A 20,729-nucleotide genomic window follows, 5' to 3' on the forward strand; every position below is an offset into this window, starting at 1 on the left:
ATGATCATTTACAAGTTGCAAATGTTTCAATAGCACCTCGCCTTTTTGTGATCAACAATCCATCTACCTCTTGTGGCATTCTTGGACACATAATCAATCATTTCATCACTCTCAACATTGCTATTATGGCTTTAGGCACAGTTTTGTAGCTTCTAACCTTTTTGTTCATTCTTGAATACGACAATATATCCATTGTACACATGTCCTGGTATGGGTCTTCTTCAGTGTTGCTTGGAGTCTATACATGCTTCTATTCATGCCTACTTTTGGTGCTGGCTCATTAGAGTATGCTTGGATGATCATTAGATGCTTGGAGGACATTATGATGATGTACTATGGCATTACTGAACTAATTTGAGCTGACATATTTTAGCATTAGCAAGGTGTTTCATTGCAATTTATACTTAGGATAGCCTCTCACTCATTCTACATTGCTTCTACGATGCTCTGGCACTTGGTTATAATGCCCAATTGCTAGCAAAATGTACCGGGATACTTTTAAGCTCAGATTGAGCTTGCATTAGCTCATTTTTTATTATTATATCACTATTGTTTTATTGTGAGCAGCAAGCTTTTATCAAGGACAATTTATGCCTAATGTTGTTTGATGCTTTACATGATACTCAATGGTTGTATTACTACTTTGATTGTTATATATACTTTCTGATATGGTATGACATGCTTTTGAGCTAAGATTCGCGCTTGGTTACATTGACCTTGGCTGTGGTTACAAGCTATTGGATGCTATAGTAAGAGCTCGAATAAGATATTGGGTCTCTTGCTTTGGATGCATGTCACATAGATCTTGATTGTTTGGATGAATGTCACATAGATCTTGATTGTTTAGATGCTATACACGTGATGTATTGAGCATTTTTTTGGCTCATTCGACATTCCTTTTTTGTTTTAGTGGGAGCTTTCACAACATTTTGGATGTTACATAGAGCTTTGGAAATTCATAGTTGAGCTTGAGCTTACTTTCATCGAGACCGTGGGACACTTACTTCATGTACATGCTCTCTTGATATATATTGGATGTAGTTATCCTATAGTGGGCTTATTTGATCACTTACTTTGGACCTAGCAGTTATATCTATCAATGTGTTGTCGATGATATTTATATGCTCTTAGGTTATGTATTGTTAGTGGGTTTTGCATTTGACAATTCTCTTCTTTAACCTCAATATCTACTATGTGCATGACGTCTATGCCTAGTGCATTATGGCTACTGACACATTGTAGTTGCAATATCTCTCTGTGTTAGTTGTTCGTGGTATTTTCTTTATTGGTTGCTCACATCGGTTGTTGGCATATTGTTGCACTTTATTATAGCAGCCTGTCATTTTAGTTTTATGCATTCTATCTAAGGGCGGTCACTTGGATTTTACCACTACTTGATTACAATTTGTGGATAGCTCACCATCTTGTTAGTTCCTCTTGCTTAGCCCTTGAGTTGGCTATGATTTTGGGGCTATTTACAGTCATTCACAGTAGCCTGTTTGTAATACTATTGTTTTTATTCATTGCATTATGGCTGGTGGATCAATTGACAATACTATATTTAGCATTGACCTGTTGGATGGCACAAATTACATTTATTAAAAGGCACAAATCAAGCATGCTCTATTGCAAAAATCACATATTAAGTCATTGAGACATAAGGGTGTAAATCCCAAATGCTTTGATGGAGAGCATTAGGCTAAACTAGATGAGTTATGTAAATCTACAATCATTTTGTCACTCTTTAAGTAGGTCTACTATAATATTTTCTCTAAAGGGCAGACTATGTGATAGTTATGGGATAAGATTCATAATGTCTATGATAAGCAAAGCCATGCCTCTCGGATGTATTGGCTAAAGCAACCCGTGGACCTTCATATGAAGGAGGGGACTTCCATGTCCACGTAGTTAAATGAGTTTCATTCTATTTTCAGCCACTTGTCTTTGCAAGGAATTGACTTTAAGGATAGCCTTCCTCCCTTGTTCTTACTAGTAACCTTGGTCGAGTCATGGAATGTGCACATTCTATACTGCTATGTGTGCAAATATGCCTGCATAATGGGCTAAAATTGCAGGATGTAGAGGGTGTGCTTTTGAATGAAGTGGTTAATAGAAAGAATGTAGATGCCTCCTATACCTCTCATGCTTTGACAATCAAAGGCCATAATAGTAGAAGCGGTAATGACCACCATGTGAGAGACTCTTAGCAATCTTGTTCTTAGTCACATGGATAGTCTCGCAATAAGTTCCGGGGCCATAAGTTTGCATTGACTTGTCACTATTGTGGGAAGCAAGGTCATATTTGGCATCAGTGTCATACAATGCATGATGACAAGTGCATGGAAAAGGGAAAGGGAAAAGTATAGAAAAAGAATGATGATTGCAACATTGTCCTTAGCAATTCCATTGTTACGATTGAAGAGATTAATGTCATGCAGACTTATTCAAATGATGATTACATACTTGCAACTTCTTTTCTTGAATGTCACAATTGATTGATACCTTGTCCATCTATGCTCAGTGTTGGCTGCTTGATTCAGGGGCCTCATTTCATATTACCCCTCATCGAGAGTGATTCCACTCTTATCGCAGCATGACATGATCTATTAAATTGGATAATGGCTTGGAATTACGTATTATTGGTATCGTAGATGACCAATTTGTAGTTTGCTTTAAGTAGTATGCTTACTTTGCATGATGCATGCCATGTTTCAACTTTGACTAAAAGCCTACTTTCGACTAGATAGTTGGATGATGCCAGTTATATTATATATTTTGGTGATTCCTTGTGGAAATTTACCCTTGGGAATCTTGTCTTGGCATGAGGTGCCAAGTTTGGCACTCTTTATCTCATACTTGTATCTAGTTCTATCGACCATGTTTTGGTAGTGGCTATGATACCACATATATCATTTTGGCATCATTGCCTTGGGTATATGTCATTAAAGGGAATGAAAATGCTTACCCATTTATAGTATATTCTGTCCCTTGACTATAAGTATTTTGATTCTTGTCATCATTGTCTTTATGTGGCAAACAGACCGTAGTTTGCATTAGAAGCTTGGCATTATGTGCATTGGTGAGCCTCTAGCTATTATTCATTCAAATGTTTATGGACCTATGCCCTGCAAGTCCTTAGGTGGCTTGAAGTATTTTGCTACTTTCATTGATGATTACTTGCATACGGTCAGGGCATACCCCATAAAGAAAAAGTTGGAAGTATTGGCTACATTTTAGTATTGGCTTGCTTTTGTTGAGAAATAATTTGGGTATTATGCCTATAATCTAACAATGGGGGTGAGTATGTATCTAAAGCCCACCCACTCCATAATAATATGGTTGAACACATGAATAGGCTAATTCAGGAGCCAGTTCATAGTATCCTTAGCCAGGCATGCTTACTATAGTACTTTTGGGCTGAGGTAGTTAGTAATATTATACATTTGATTAACTGATCCCCATGCATTATTCTTGACTATTAGGTTGCAGGGGAGACATAGTTTGGAAAACCTCTATCATATGCTCATTTGCATGTCTTTGGTTGTGAGGCTTTTTGCCATGTTTCCAATGACAAATGTAATAAGCTAGATTCTAAGTTTGTGAAATGCATCTTCTAATTATGGGGATACATGTGACGTGGGCTATCGCTCATGGGATCTAGAAGTTTGGAAGGTTATTTGTAGCCATGATATTATTTTCCATGAGGAGAAAATGCATAAGTAGCCTAAGCAAAATCATTGAGATACGCAATGTGATATTTCAAGAGGAGCCTCTTATTACTGTGCAACCAACTAGATAGCCTGTCAGTAGCTAATCCTCCAGTGGCCCAGGACCATGACATTAGATAAGATGTACATGATCCTCTATTGGCCTAGGACCACGACATTAGATAGGATGTACATATCCCACAACTTGTTTTGCAACGATCTACTAGAGATACAATCAGTTTGCATCCTCTATGGGCTATATTATGGTGATAGATGTTGGTGAGCGTCTTACCTATGATGAGGCCATACACAAAAGTGATAGTTACTCTTGGGAGAGGGCCATGTAGTTAGAGTATAACTCACTGTAGAAAAATCATATATAGGATTTGGTTCCTTTGTCTAGTGGAAATCGTGCTTTGCCATGCAAGTGGGTGTACAAGTTGAAAAGTACCCCTCGACGCCTTAAGCTCGAGCACCTATGAGGCCAAATTGGTTATGGAGAGTTTTAAGAAGGAACATGGTGTTGACTTCGATGAAGTCTTCTCTCCTATCATCAAGATAACTACCCTATGCCTAGTATTAGATTTGGTTGTGTAGCTAGATTTGGACCTCTATTAGATGGATGTCGAGACTACTTTCTTACATGGGGACTTGCATGATGAGATTTATATGCAATAGCCTAAGTGCTTTGAAGCAAAAGGCAAGGGACACCTAGTGTGCAAGTTGAGAAAGAGCCTTTACAGCCTTAAGCAAGCACATAGGAAATGGTACCACAAGTTTGATGCCTTCATGCATTCACAAGGGTATACCTGTGGTGATATGGATCCATGTTTATACACAAACAAGACTCTGGATGTGCAACCCATTCACAAGGGTATACATGTGGTGATATGGATCCATGTTTATACACAAACAAGACTCATGATGTGCAACCTTATAATTTTGATACTTTATGTCAATGATATATTGATTGTTGGTAGTGCTCATGATGAGTTGGATGCCTTGAAAAGTTAGATCAAGAAAAGCTTTAAGATGAAGAACATGGGATAGGCCTCATATATTCTTAGGATGTGCTTCACGTGTGATCGCCCTAATTTAAGATGAAGAACATGGGATAGGCCTCATATATTCTTAGGATGTGCTTCACGTGTGATCGCCCTAAGAAGCTCCTTTACTTGTCACACAAGAAGTGCATCGAGAATGTCCTTGGGTGGTTTTATATGCAGGATATTAAGCATATCATCTATCTTATCCCTTTTCATGTGAAGGTTAGCTAGGCTGATTGTCCACGGTTTGATGAGCAAAAGGCCGAGATGGCCAAGATCCCTTATGCATCCGTTGTGGATAGTTCAATGTATGCCATGATAGCCACTCGTCTTCGGACATAGCATTTGTAGTGGGAGTTGTGGCGTGCTATATGCCTACACCTGGCAAGCAGCATTGGGATGTTGTGAAGGGTATTATGAGATACCTTAAGGGCACTGTAGATATGTACATATATTATGGTGGCCAAGATATAAAAGTTATGGGATACATTGGTTCTGATTATGTAGGACATACAGACAGTAGAAAATCCACCTCTGGCTATGTCTTCACTTTGTTGGAGGCGTTGTTTCTTGGATGTCCAGGGTGCAAAATGCACAGCCCTATCCACTACAAAGATAAAGTATGCTGCAATCACCGAGGCTTATAGAGAGGCTCTCTAGTTAGGCCATCTCATCTTGCAAATCCTGGTATTATTGATGTGGTTCCTACACTACATTCAAATTCTCTAAGTGCTATTCAATTAGCCAAAAATCTTATCTTCCATGTGAAGACAAATGAGGTGAGTTACCACTTTATCCATGAGAGGTTGTTGAGAATAAGTCCATTGAGCTTGTCAAGATCTCAATAGACCAAAATCCTGTAGATTTTCTCATTAAAAGTCTCTCAGTGGAACATTTTGCCTTCCTTAGGAAGCTAATGGGCATTGGATGAGATTAAATCTTTCCTCATCCAGTTGTACTTTATGTATATAGTGTATTTTTCTTTTTATCTTTCACTCTTCACTTGAGACACATTTATCTTTAAGTGAGAGGTTACTCGGGGGAGAGGCGCTAGTGCCTAACTGCCAATGTATTCATTACATTGACAATAGCTACACACTGTTGGTGGTGGGCACCCATCATTGTCACTTCATTTTTTATTTTCTTAGTGACATTTGAATAAGGGAAGGCCAACCACACATTGTGACTGTTGGAGTTTCCACATCATGTGTCTCTTACTCTTGCTCTCTTGCTCCTTTCACCATAGCTCTTGCTTCTTCTCACGTGCTTCCCCTTAGGGCTTCTCCCTTCATTACACACGCACACACACACACAAGGATGACCTAGGAATGTCAATGTAGGGGCCAAGGGTTAAGACTATTAAGGGGTATAGTTCATCCCCTCTCAAAACTTAATGTCAATGTAGGAGCCATAGGTTAAGATTTAATGTGGAGAGAGAGAGAGAGAGAGAGAGAGAGAGAGAGAGAGAGAGAGAGAGAGAGAGAGAGAGAGAGAGATCATTGGGGCAACCTCCTCCTTCTCTTCTTCCATCATTGGGTCACTGATTTATGCATCTCTATCCACTAACTATCCCCACTAGATACATTGCCTAGCAATTGTACTTTGAACCAATACAGGGGGTCCCACTATTGCTAGCCCATGTGGAGAGAGAGAGAGAGAGAGTTGTAGGCTCAAGAGGTCCTATGAAGGTTCATGACCTCCTAAAGCCATCAACAAAATAACATAGAATAGAAATAGATGGATATTGAAAATCACTTACAAGATATTAGGGCAACTTTTTCCAAATTCAACTTACATATGGGAAGATGACAAATTATTGCTTTCATTTTTCTTTAATGTTGTCAAAATAGATTATATTACCAAAGGTAAGACTTTATATTGTCAAAGTTTTTAATCTCTCATTAAAAACTTTGAGGTTTAAGAATTTATTGCCACAAAGGAAAATTCAACTAGACAAACAATATATAAAGTTTAAATTTGTTATTTTGCAGTAACCTTAAAATATTTCCACCAATTTTATGAACAAATGAAAAATGCCACTCAAGATCCCAATGGAGAAATTCCTCATAGCATGCAAAATGTCATTTTTGATAAACTAGATACTTCTCGTGATGTATGCATACTCCATATGTATTAGGCTCTTCATTTAGTTTTCCAAAGTCACCAAAAGGGATTTGCCTCTAGGAAACCATTTGACTGAAAGTCTAGTTGATTCATAATCTTCATTGTTGCCTTCAGTATCATAGTGACTTGTTTGTAGTCCCATTAAGTGGGGGACATCACCATCACAAACTGTTTATTTGATGTCCCAAGGTGAGAAACTAAGGCCAAAGGAACCATCTCTTCATTTCATATTTTTCAGTTTATGCGGAATTTTCTTTTTCCAGGTGATTCCATAATTGCATGGTGTTGATCAGAGTGGCTTTTCTCATTTTGCAAGGCCTAACAGGGTGTGGTAGATTGATCAACAATTCAGTCAGATAGCCAACTAGTTTACATGAGTATGCTCAATAGATTGACCAGCAATTCTGGCAGATAGCTGGCTAGCTTAAGTGGGGGATAGCAGCATCTCAAACTGTTTCTTTGATGTCCCAAGAAGAGAAACAAGGTGAAAGGAACCATCCCTTCATTTCATATTTTTCAATTTATGTGGACTTTTCTTTCTCTAGAGTTTTGTGATTCAAGAATTACCTGGTGCTTATCAGAGTGGCTATTCTCATTTTGCAAGGCTTAACACAGTGTGGTAGATTGACTAGCAATTCAGTGAGACAATCAGCTAGTTTATCACAATATTCTCATTAGATTGACTAGCATTTATGGCACATAGCAAGCTAGCTGAAGTGGGGGATAACACCATTGCAAATTGTTTATTTGATTTCCTGTGAAGAGAAACTAAGGCCAAAGGATCCATTTCTTCATTTTGCATTCTTCAGTAATGTCCAGCTTTTTGTGATTCAAGGATTGTCCGGTTTTGATCAGAATGGCTATCCTTTATTACAGAAGGCGTATCTCAATGTTGTGTGAGATTGATTAGCAATTAAGTCCAACATCTAGCTATTTCATCACTATGCACAGTACATTGACCAGCACTTTTGTTACACATCCATCTAGCTTAAGTTGGGGATAGTGCCCCAAAAGAGAAAATAATGCCAAAAATCTATTGCCTTACTTTTCCACATTGTATGGCTGCAGAACTTTCTTCTTGGTGGACTTTGCATTACAATACAGTTATTTCAAAAAAGCATGTGGATGAATGAGTTTCTATTGATTGAGAGTGATCTTTGAATTTTGACTACAGTCATTTGCAAAGGATAGATGTACAAGTGATCAAAATTGGTGGTTCTTGTTTGCAGGCATGAAGCTCATGTGTCAACCATGAACTTAGCAAAGCCAATGCATGCAAGTTGGTTGGTAGGGGAGGGATGTAAGGGATCTATTAGATTGTACGATGCATGTCTTAGTGATTTGGCCAATGCTCTACTACAGAGCACAAAACAACATGCATTCATTGGTGGAAAGTTCCATGGTGTAGGACCTAGTGCAGAGAAGCTTTTGAGTCGACTACAATAAGGAATTAGCCCCACACCTCCAGCAATAATAAGGATGGTTGAGGAGGTGGCAAGAGGAATTGAATTGCATAAATGTCTCAATTTTCGAGAGGACAATCTGACTGTAGCAAGAAAATGCAAGGTTGATGGGAAAGTGGGGTTTGAGGAAGCCAATGCCTCTCATAGGCCTAAGTATGTGACCAAAAACGTACCTAGAAGAAAGGGTAGAAGAAAACTAAACTTTCAGATCCCTTTGCCTTCCAACCAATCAAGGGCAGTATCACCAAATTATTCGGAGGAAATGGTGGTGGAGACAGTCCTTCATGACATAGTTTGGGCTATAAGAAGGATTCCAACTTGCAGCCGTGTACAATACCAAGGATGGTTGGGAGCTAGAGAGGGAAAATGCAAAAAACATATATAAAAATACATCACATGGGGTGCTTGCACCTTCGTTTTGTGGCATCATGGAGTGGTCTAGCTCAAGAGGAGAAGCTACCAATCAACATGGAATGTGGTGCCAATTCATGTGGTTTTGTAATGATAGTGTGGACCATACATGGAACATTTGTTCTTCCATTCATCACGCACCGCCCAAGGTTCCACAAGTATGACCAATGGCACAAGGCACTAATTTGATCATAGAAGAAATCCACATGTTGGAGAGTGGTGGGTTTATTTTACAAAAGGTGGCACAAGAGGTGGAGGTGGATGTTAATGAGGGCTCATGTAGATATCGAAGAGGTGTTTAATAGACTGCATGGAAAAGAATAGACTCAGCATTGCATGACTGTTGGAGTTTTTACTCTCTTGCTCCTTTCACCATAGCTCTTGCTTCTTCTCACGTGCTTCCCCTTAGGGCTTTTTCCTTCATCTCTCTCTCTCTCTCTCTCTCTCTCTCTCCTCCCCCTATTTCTTTTTCTTCACACACACAAGGATGACATAGGAATGTCAATGTAGGGGCTAAGGGTTAAGACTTAATGTTAAGGGGTATAGTGCATCCCTTCTCAAAACTTAATGTCAATGTAAGAGTCAAGGGTTAAGATTTAATATGAGAGAGAGAGAGAGAGAGAGAGAGAGAGAGAGAGAGAGAGAGAGAGAGAGAGAGAGAGAGAGAGAGAGAGAGAGAGAGAGAGAGAGAGAGAGAGAGAGAGAGAGAGAGAGAGTTGGGGCAACCTCCTCCTTCCCTTCTTCCATCATTAGGTCACTGATTTGTGCGTCTCTATCAACTAACTACCCCCATTAGACGCATTGGCTAGCAATTGCACTTTCAACCAATTTAGGGGGTCCCACTATTGCTAGCCCATGTGGAGAGAGAGAGAGAGAGAGAGAGAGAGAGAGAGAGAGAGAGAGAGAGAGAGAGAGAGAGAGAGAGAGAGAGAGAGAGAGAGAGAGAGAGAGAGAGAGAGAGAGAGAGAGAGAGAGAGAGAGAGAGAGAGAGAGAGAGAGAGAGAGAGAGAGAGAGAGAGAGAGAGAGAGAGAGAGAGAGAGAGAGAGAGAGAGAAGAAGAGAGAGAGAGAGAGAGACTCACGAGAGAGAGATGAAGGTTCATGATCTCCTAAAGCCATCAACAAAATAACATAGAATAGAAATAGATGGATATTGAAAATCGCTTACAAGATATTTGGGCAACTTTTTCCAAATTCAACTTATGTATGGGAAGATGATAAATTATTGCTTTCATTTTTCTTTAATGTTGTCAAATAGATTACATTACCAAAGGTAAGACTTTATATTGTCAAAGTTTTTAACCTCTCGTTAAAAACTTTAAGGTTTAAGAATTTATTGCCACAAAGGAAAATTAAACTAGACAGACAATATATAAAGTTTTATTTTGTTATTTTGCAGTAACCTCAAAATATTTCCACCAATTTTATGAACATACGAAAACTACCACTCAAGATCCCAATGGAGAAATTCCTCATAGCATGCAAAATGTCATTTTTGATAAACTAGATACTTCTCATGATGTATGCATCCTCCATATGTATTAGGCTCTTCATTTAGTTTTCCGAAGTCACCAAAAGGGATTTGCCTCTAGGAAGCCATTTGACTCAAAGCCTAGTTGATTCATAATCTTCATTGTTGCCTTTCGTATCACTGTGACTTGTTTATAGTCCCAAAATACACGTTTCGTCGCCCCTCCTCCCACTTGCAAAAGAGACAAAGCAGAGAAATTTGCATATGTTTCTTCATTTTGTTGACAATAGCCAACTTGCTAGAAACCTCCGCCGTAAGTATGAATTGAGGTTGTGAAAAGGTGTTGCTTTCCAAACTTTCTTGAGTCTCCTTTAAAGTGTAGATATGGGATCTATAACAACCAAAGGAACCTTAGTTTTCTCAATCCACCAAAAATCCTTAAGCTCTACATCCCTCGTACACTTAGCAACCTTCAAAGATTTACCCCTCATGGAACACTTCATTAGGGGTTGAGAATTGATCACAAAGAAGTTGATCAATCTTCCTTCCTTTTATCAAGAACCACATTTAGCCGTTCTTTTTCAATCCTTGTTAGACCATATCTACACACAAAGAGTCTCAACATCAATAAAATTGAGCTAATAGGCATCCTCTATAGCTTGCCACATACACACTTTTTTGATGTATCGGATTGCCTACTTTCAATTGAATGGTAACATGTGTAAAGCCATTGATAAAAACATCATGTGTACTAGCGAGATTGATGAAGTCAAAGAAGGGTCACACCTTTTGTCTTACAAACCTTTCCAAGTATAACAACTACTAGTTTGAGTTTATGAATGCCATTATGGGGTTTGTTCTTATGACATACTTTTTATTGGAAGAGATGATAGAATTTATAAAGGGAGTAGGTAGATATCAACATAATACCATGATATACATGAGCTCCTTTGGTAGCCCAAGGACATCATTGTGCACTCAACATTAGTGTTTGAAACTTGTGAGTTCATAAAGGTGGTATTTTGACCATGAGTTGGGTAGTGTGATAAGAGCTTTAAAACCCAATGAAGTTGATATCATGGAAAGAGCTTCTTTTTCGTGGGTCCTCTAATAAGAGTTGACATAGTGCCCCCTTTAGTGGCAAGTGCTTGGGTGAAGGAAGTAAATGCACCATGTTGCAAGAGAGGAACTTTGGTAACAAAAACATTGGAGAAACCAGAATGAGATAACAACATTTAGTCCATGTTGTTGCTTTATTAGAGAAGTCGATGAAGTGCCCATAGGAGAGGAAGACAAGAGTACTAGTTTGCAAGCAAAAGCAACTTCATATTTTCTAAATCAATGTAAGACTTTTGTCGGTTCCAAATTTTCATCTTCTATTTTGAAATGCATTTTCTATATTCTATAATAAGGCAAGACATTTGAACAATAAAGCCTTGGGTCAGCCGGATCAAAAAACCTTGGATGTTGGGTTAATATTATGATCCAATGCTTGCTAAAGACTTATTTTCCTAACCATTAAATGTAAGGGGATGTTGTAAATATTCCACAATACGAGTACTTTTACAATTAGGAAAAATGGATAGGAACTATGGCTAAATGGCCTAGATTTTGTCAATTATGGGTAGCCTAATTAGAGTAGATTTTTGAAATTTTGCACAAAAATGCTCACTACAATTGGGAGTCACATGAAGATGTGATTCTAGCTAAGCCCATGCCTCTCCCAAAGGATGGGAGCTATTCATCAAATCGAATTTGAAGGCATGTTTTATGTGGTAATTGGCTAAGGATTTAGTGGTGGAATGATGCTTGCATTTTGAGACTACAAAGAAAGAAAGCTCAGGATCCAAGCTACAGCCCGAGAGAGAGAGAGAGAGAGAGAGAGAGAGAGAGAGAGAGAGTTGTGTGTGTGTGGAATAAGAACAGAAATTAAGAAGGAGAAGCAGCAGCAGTAACAGCAGCAGAAGAACAAGACGAACGATCTCAAGACTCCCACGAGACACACAAGAAGAGGAAGAAGAAGGCCGCCGGCTCAGACACCTCCATCGATTGATCGCCTCCCGTAGTGCTAGGAACGCCTTTGGCTCATCCAGCCATGCCCGGCCTCGACACCTCCCTCCCGTACACCACCGGAGGCCCGCTCGACATTCCATGGCCTGCCATTCGCGTGCGCGAGACCTTTAACTCCTTCTTCGCTTCGAAACAGCACACAGTCGTCGAATCCAGCCCTGTGGTTCCGCTGGACGATCCGACACTGCTCTTTGCCAATGCCGGTGCTTCCCTTTCTTCATTCCCCATTTTTCAGTTTATACTCAAATTCTTTTCCCCAGTGTTTTGTGATTCAAGAATCGTCTGGTTTCGACCAGAGGGCTAGGCACTTGCCATACCCTTCTGTCATGTTGTAAGGCTTGTCACAATATGGTGGATTGACCAGCAATTCAGTCAGACAGCCAGCTAGTTTATCCGAGTATGCTCAGTAGATTGACCAGCAACAGCCAGCTAGTTTATCTGAGTATGCTCAGTAGATCGACCAGCAATTCTGCCACACAGCCGCCTAGCTTAAGTGGGGGACAGCACCATCGCAAACTGTTTATTTGATGTTCCAAGGCGAGAAACTAAGGCCAAAGGAACCATCTCTTCATTTCATATTTTTCAGTTTATGCTGAATTTTATTTTTCCAGAGTTTTGTGATTCCATAATCGCCTGGTGTTGATCAGAGTGGCTATTCTCATTTTGCAAGGCCTAACAGAGTGTGGTAGATTGACCAGCAATTCAGTCAGACAGCCAGCTAGTTTATCTGAGTATGCTCAGTAGATTGACCAGCAATTCTGGCACATAGCTGGCTAGCTTAAGTGGGGGATAGCACCATCGCAAACTGTTTATTTGATGTCCCAAGAAGAGAAACAAGGCGAAAGGAACCATCTCTTCATTTCATATTTTTCAGTTTATGTGGACTTTTCTTTCTCCAGAGTTTTGTGATTCAAGAATTGCCTGGTGTTGATCAGAGTGGCTATTCTCATTTTGCAAGGTCACAATATTCTCATTAGATTGACTAGCAATTCTGGCACATAGCAAGCTAGCTGAAGTGGGGGATAACACCATTTCAAACTGTTTATTTGATTTCCCACGAAGAGAAACTAAGGCCAAAGGATCCATTTCTTCATTTCACATTGTCCAACTGCTTTGTCCAGCTTTTTGTGATTCAAGGATTGTCCGTTTTTGATCAGAATGACTATCCTTTATTATGGAAGGCGTATCTCACTAGCTAGTTTATCACTATGCACAGTACATTGACCAGCACTTCTGTTACACAGCCATCTAGCTTAAGTGGGGGATAATGTCCCAAGAAGAGAAAATAATGCCAAAAATCTATTGCCTTACTTTTCCACATTGCATGGCTGCAGAACTTTCTTCTTGGTGGACTCTGCATTACAATACAATTCCTTCAGAAAAGCATGTGGATGAATGAGTTTCTATTGATTGAGAGTGATCTTTGAATTCTGACAGCAGTCATTTGCAAAGGATAGATGTACAGTTGATCAAAATTGGTGGTTCTTGTTTGCAGGCATGAATCAATTCAAGGCCATTTTTCTGGGTACAGTGGATCCCAGGAGCAAGTTAGGGCAATTAAAAAGAGCCTGTGACACTCAAAAGTGCATTCGAGCTGGTGGGAAGCACAATGATCTGGATGATGTTGGCAAAGATACATACCATCATACATTTTTTGAGATGCTGGGAAATTGGTCATTTGGGGATTATTTCAAGAAGGAGGCTATTGAGTGGGCTTGGGAGCTTCTTGTGGATGTAAGTTATTTTTATGCATCTGCTCTTAATTCTTTTGCTTGAGCTAAACGATCAAGGATATCACACTGGAATAGTTTTTATACATTTTTTTCCTTTAATGGTTAATTGTATTTATTATGAAGTATGGAATGTACAAGAGTCAATGACTACTAAGTATCAGTTAGAGTGACTGAAGAGATCTGCATACTTGATGGTGCTCGACTGTCACCACAAGAGACCTCTCAAATGGCTGATATGGCTGTGCATTCTGGAACAGGAAAGCTTTCAGTGTAGTCCAATTGTGCCAAACAGCCCCAACAGTGTAAAAAAGTGGAAAGACATATGTATATGTGGCTGCATGGATCTTGCAAATTTGGGGTTTCCAGAAAACCAGTGATTTGGATGCTTGGACCCTCCAGCAGCCGAACGCCAAACTTCAGACTGAGAGATCACATGTCCCGAGTCACCGGGCAAGACTAAAACTATGACAAGAGGTTTCCTCAGCTGCAATACAAAAGAAGCAGGAGCTATTTGAAATACATGGGTTTTTAAGGGCTGGGTTGTAACAATCACATTTTATAACTAATTATGATTTTTCTTAATTTGAACTTTACATTCTCTGACGAGATCCATGTAGAAATCAGGGAAGCATTCTGTTTGGTCTTGGAGATAATATTTAAGGGTCTGAACTGCATTGGGAAAGCACTTAAATCATGGTTGAAGTATCTAACATGACATTGTACATTACTATTAGTACAACTGCTGGGGTCCTAGCCAAGCATTACCACATTCTCTTGTTTGATAGCATAGTTTTAAAAACTGTCTGCCACAGTCACTCTGATTGCTTTCCATCTTGAAAGCAATACATGATATGTCTCAAATAACCTACATTGCACTTTTTTTAATAAAAGATGCCGAGGAAACAACACAACGAGTTTATCTGTTTTTACATCTCTTAGCTCATGCAATCTTTAATGACAATTGTCCTACTTATATTTGGTGAAGGTGTATTTGAAGTTGTAGTGCTGTCTACACTAAATGCAAGTATTTACCTGCAGGTCTACAAGCTCCCCAAGGATCGGTTGTATGCTACATACTTTGGTGGCGACGAGAAGCTTGGGCTCCCTGCTGATACAGAAGCAAGAGACATATGGTTGACACGATTACCTGAAGGGCATGTTTTGCCCTTTGGCTGCAAGGTTCATTTTTTCATTCATACAGTGCATTATTTTTTATGATATTGTGCTTTAGAAACATATCAGCGGTGGGGCTTAGAAGTACTCTTGCAAAATCATGTGCACTCTACCATCATGTACAGGACAACTTCTGGGAAATGGGTGACACTGGACCATGTGGGCCATGCACTGAGATCCATTTTGATAGACTTGGGAACCGTGATGCAGCTGCCCTCGTAAACAATGATGATCCAACATGTATTGAGATCTGGAATCTTGTGTTTATTCAGGTAATAACCAGCCTTGCTCTAGATTTATGATAGTCTTTGATCCATGATCTCCCTTAGTGACTATGTGAATGTGTGCTTACTTATTTTTTTAGTATTAAGTAGGACGAACTGTGCGCTTATGCAGATAATAAAGATGCTGGCCCATATTATTCTTAATATCGAGCTTGCATTATCTTAGAGTATGCCACTTAAGTGGAATATTTAGACTTTTCATTGCATTGCTATTTCACAATTACATGTGTGGCCTTTGGATTTGTAAACATAGAATCAGGGCTAAGATATAGAGCAAGACATGCACTAGCAGGTACATGATCCCTACATTCATGGAACTTGCCAGCTTCAAATTGGGATGCCATACTTGAAGAGTATTTGGAGTTCATTCATCTAAAGTATTCAGCTCTGAAATAGACATATATTATATTTGTTGTTTCATCTCTATTTTCGATTGCCACTTTAATATTTGGCCCATATTTTCTATGTCTATGACAAAAAGGATGCACTATAAGTGCGGGGAAGAACTTGAGAATGACAATACTTTGAACTTAACCAACTCGATCAATTATCACCATGAAAATTAGCACACACACATAGAGAGAGAGAGAGAGAGAGAGAGAGAGAGAGAGAGAGAGAGGAGTGAGCACCACGTTGAGAGGGGAACTGATCCCTGCCTCTTTACAGGAATTTATTGAAACAAAACCATGGGCACCAAGAGCCTGAACCTTATATAAAAATGGTTGATTTGCTGCAATTTTGAAAATTAGAGTTTTGAAACTCTAATTTTTGCAAACTCTAGGCAACAAATTGATTTTTTTCTTCAATGCTTCGATTAGATAAAGCTAAGTAGAAAGTGTTTCTTGGATGAAAGATAGATAGGAGAGTACAAACCATGTGGTTGAAATTTCAACATGAGAGGTTGTTTCAAATAAAGAGAGAGATCTCCAGTATATAGGTGTGGGGCTCGGATGCTCAAAAGTGGAAAGAAGAGGCTATAAATAATAAAATTTTATTGAAAATGATAAGTGTAGGGACACTTGTTTCTTTAAAATGACACATGGCCTCTCCTAAATGTCACATATCACTTTTTCCTTATACTTGTCTCTTCAAAATGACACATGTTTTCTTCTAGATGCCGCGTGTCATTTTTTCTAGAGAAAGAAGATTCGATACCTTCCACTCTAAAAATCTCTCAAATGGTTGAGAATTTGAGATAGCTGCTGAAGACAAAATTATTCCTTGCAAAATTCGAAAGCTTTTGTTGTGAAAAAAATTTCATTTGAGTAACTTTCAAAAATAGTAACCTCTTAAATTTTAGGAGTTGTCAAATTTAGTTTTCAAGAGCTTCATTTTATAGGTTTACTGATTCATGGTTTGTTTCTTTGATCATGATAATCCGATTTTACTTTTTGAAACCACTCATTATATAAATATCTAGTCAATGTGACTATTTGAGTGTAAAAGTCTTAGTCATCTGAGCTTTTTAGTCAATTTGATCACCTAAACTTTTAATTTTTTTTGGGCATCTCGTCAATAACGACCTAAGTATAATTATAGAGTGTTTTAGCAATTAGCTATTCTTAAATGGAAAGATGAACATTTAATTATATTTTAGAACGCTTAAATAATACAAATTGCCTTTCTAAGTACATAAGTATCAAATTAAATTGGAATCATTAAGCCAATATGTGTCGGTAACAATCGATATACAAAAGGTTTGTTACATCTCTCCCTCTTTAAATTCGTTTTGTTTTTAAGATGTTGCTTGAAGTATTTTTGATACTGTAGCTTTTTCATAAGCTACAAGTATTGCTAGATAGTCTTTAAAATATTCTTTTGGCATTCATTTAGAATCTAAATGATAGTAATTTTTGAATTTGAAAATGAAAATTTTAAAGATATTTTTTTCTCGTTTCCTGATCATATAAAATACTATTTACTCTGATCGAAGTATCTTGTCCTGTTTATCTAATTTAGATGGATGTTCTATTATAGGTTTCAATTGTGGAGGCCCTTTATAAAGCTTTAGAAGATGGATATGAAAAACATTGTGAAATCTCGAATGCTTTGGGTTGTAATTTGTAACAAATATTATTAATCTTTTTAGTGACTTGAAATGTCCTATAATTTCTTGCTGCGAGCTTAGTGACTTGAGATGAAGGCTTGTTATTGTTTGTTAGATGAGCTTTGTCAAATTTTAGCCACATCCAATCTTTGTCTTGTATAATCAATTATCTTCGATGCTTATGTCTTTTTTAAATTTTTTTATTATTGAGATCTTTGGATAACTTGTTTAACTTGGGTAAAAGTTGTATCCATATTATGCACAAACTCATCAGCATGAAATATCTCCTTATTTTTGAGAATAGGTAATAAGAGTGGTTTTCCATATATGATCTCAAATAGTATTTTACCTATAAAGATATAAATTGTGTCGTTATAGGCATATTTTGGTAAAGGTAAATACTTTTTTTATTGTTGGTTAGCTTCATGGCAATAGTACTTTAGTATATCTAATATTGTAAGATTGACCATACACTTTGACCATGTATTTGAGGATGATAAAAAGAAGAAAATGTAAGCTTTGTATCCAAATTTTCAAAAAGAGCTCGCCAAAAGAGAATATTGATTCGTGGATCTCTATTATCCAAAATGGATCGTGGTAACCTATGATACTTAAAGATTTGTTGAATAAATAGTCTAGCCGTATGTTGAGACTTGATAGTCTTCTTGATTGGGAATGAAATGAGTCTGTTTGCTGGATCTATAAACAATAGTCCATATGCCATCATTGTCATTTGTGGATTTTGGCAAAGCCAAAAATAAAATCCATAGGAATGCTTTCCCAAGATTGGCTCAGAATTAATAATGGTTGCAAAAGCCCTGCAAGCTTTTGGCGATCAAACTTAATCTTTTGACACACAAGACATTCTTTGATAAATTGCTCAATGTCTTGTTGAAGACTTGGCCAAAAGAAATACATTTCAAGTGTCTTGGTTGTGGCAAAAATACCAAGATGAGCCATGTAAGGTACTGCATGACATTCTTCCATTACTTTAGGCTTGAAATCTTTAGTAATATATAACTTATTTTCTATAATAAGAAATCCATCTTTAATAACATAAGAGTTTATTCTTTTACCAAGTTGTAAATTTTTTGAGTTGATTTTAAAATCTTCATTAGAAACATATATGTCCCTTATACTAGTGAAATTTGTATGATGAATCATGGATACTATATGAATCTGAGGTTTTCTTAACAGGGTATCAGCTACCTTGTTTTGCTTTCCAAGAATATGCAGTATTTGAAAGTTGAATTAAGCTAAATAATTGACCCATTGAATATGCTTTTCAAAAATCTTTGGTTGATTGAAAAAATTAAAATATCTTAAATTGTCATGATTTGTCTTGATGTGAAATCTGCACTTAAAAGACAGTCTCTTCAATCTTTGAAAGCTTGAATGATGGCCATTAACTTCTTTTAATTGGTAGTAGTATTCTTTTTTGGATTTTGCAACCTTCTGCTTACATAAGCAACTACATGCTCTTTCTGGTTTAAGACTGCACTAATACAGTCTCTTGAAGCATCACATTCCACAAAGAAAGGTTTCGACAATTTAGGTATAATGAAAACAATCCTTTGCTAATATAGAACTTTAGAGCTTCAAAAGCTTCCTTCTCTAGTTTGGTCCATCGGAATGCCACTGCTTTCTTGGTTAAATCATCCAATGGTCCAACAACCACTGCAAACCATTTAATTAATCTCCTATAATAAGAGCATAATTCCACGAAACGTTGAACTTCATGAACACTAGTTAATTCTGGCCATTTTACAATGGCCTTGGCTTTTTCTGGATTCATTCGAATCCTATCTTTGGATACAATATGGCCCAAATAGTGAATCTCCTCTAGGAAAAATTCACTCTTTTTTCCATTCACATAAAGTTTGTGCTTGTGAAGTTTTTGAAATACTATTTTTAAGTGTTGCTTATGCTCTTCTTCATCTTTTAAATGAACCAAAATATCATCAAAGAAAGTACTTGCAAACTTTTGATGTACACTAAAGATTTTTTTCACCATTCTATTAAAGGTTGCAAGAGCATTGGTGAGATCAAATGGTAGCACAAGAAACTCATACAAATCAAAAGTTGTCTTGAATGTTGTTTTATAAATATCTTGAGAAATAGTCCTTATTTGATGGTAGTCACTCTTCTAGTCAATCTAGTTGAATGTTTTGGATCCATCCAATCTATCCAAGATATCATCAATTCTTGGAATGGGAAACCTATTCCGAATTGTAATTTTGTTGAGGGTCCTAGTCCACACACATATGCCAAGATCCATATTTCCTCTGCACTAAGAGAATTGGAGAGCAAAAAGATGAGGAACTGGGTCTTATTAGACCTTTCTGTAAGAGCTCATTCACTTGCTTCATAATCTCCTCTTGTTGTGTTGGACTCACACGATAGGATGGCCTATTTGGAGGTGAGCTTCTAAGAATGAGATCAATGTGATGATCTTTTGGCCTCTCTGGTGGTAACTCGTCAGGTAAAGTGTTTAACATTTCGGGTGTTTCAAACCTCTTCTTTAGTACATGTAGAGCTTCAACAATCTGACGATGGATATCATGATATATAGCCCTTGTCTCAAAATGAATGAAAACAAGTTGATTAGCAATCTTATCCCAAGGCATAAAAAGCTTCATTTTTTTTGACGAAGTTTCGTATTGTTGCAAGGATTCCTTAGGTATAACATTTGCTTGAGGTGTCTTTTGGGGCTGGTTTTTCTTCTTTGTCTTATTAGAGCATGGACCAGCCATGTGTCCTTTTTCTCCACAAGCGAAACATGGTTCTTCTCTTGTATATTTTGCTAACTGTTGATATATTAGCTTTTTTTTGGATAGCAAAGTTGGGTCTACCTCCATCCTTATGCTTTGGTTTTTGTTTATTTGCCTTCTTTTGTTTAAACATCTTGATTTTCTTCCCTTGTGATTCGTCTTTTGAGGCTTAACCAAGCATCCGTGGCATATGCAATCCTTTAGCTTCTAAGGCTGCATCTTGGGTTGCTTCCAAAGTATGAGATTTTGTCATCTTGACAACTTGCAGCACTTTCGGATGTAATCCATGGATAAACTTTCTCATCTCCATATTGGAAGGAACTTCATTAAGAGATGTAAACTTAAGAGAAACAGCTGTAAACCTGTTCATTTGTGTTTCAACATTGTCTCCGTGGCTTTGCTTCAACTCATCCCATTCTTGTTGCACATT

The 20,729-nt window shown here is 37.9% G+C and overlaps 1 protein-coding gene across 1 annotated transcript in view; it reads left to right on the forward strand.

The window, feature by feature from the left end:
* Nucleotides 1-12,038: 12,038 nt before the first annotated feature.
* The window catches only part of ALATS (Alanyl-tRNA synthetase), a 34,153-nt gene continuing 25,462 nt past the window's right edge, over nucleotides 12,039-20,729 (forward strand). Inside the window, exons 1-4 of the mRNA XM_087689508.1 lie at nucleotides 12,039-12,494; nucleotides 13,787-14,025; nucleotides 15,063-15,203; nucleotides 15,323-15,469. Of these exons, the coding sequence (XP_087545634.1) occupies nucleotides 12,317-12,494; nucleotides 13,787-14,025; nucleotides 15,063-15,203; nucleotides 15,323-15,469 (705 nt within the window). The 5' untranslated portion in view covers nucleotides 12,039-12,316. The remainder of the gene's footprint in view (nucleotides 12,495-13,786; nucleotides 14,026-15,062; nucleotides 15,204-15,322; nucleotides 15,470-20,729) is intronic.

This window comes from Lygodium microphyllum, chromosome 12 (assembly GCF_053477565.2).
Source record: "Lygodium microphyllum isolate KBCC chromosome 12, Lygodium_microphyllum_v1.1.10, whole genome shotgun sequence".
In the NCBI taxonomy this organism is placed as follows: Eukaryota; Viridiplantae; Streptophyta; class Polypodiopsida; order Schizaeales; family Lygodiaceae; genus Lygodium; species Lygodium microphyllum.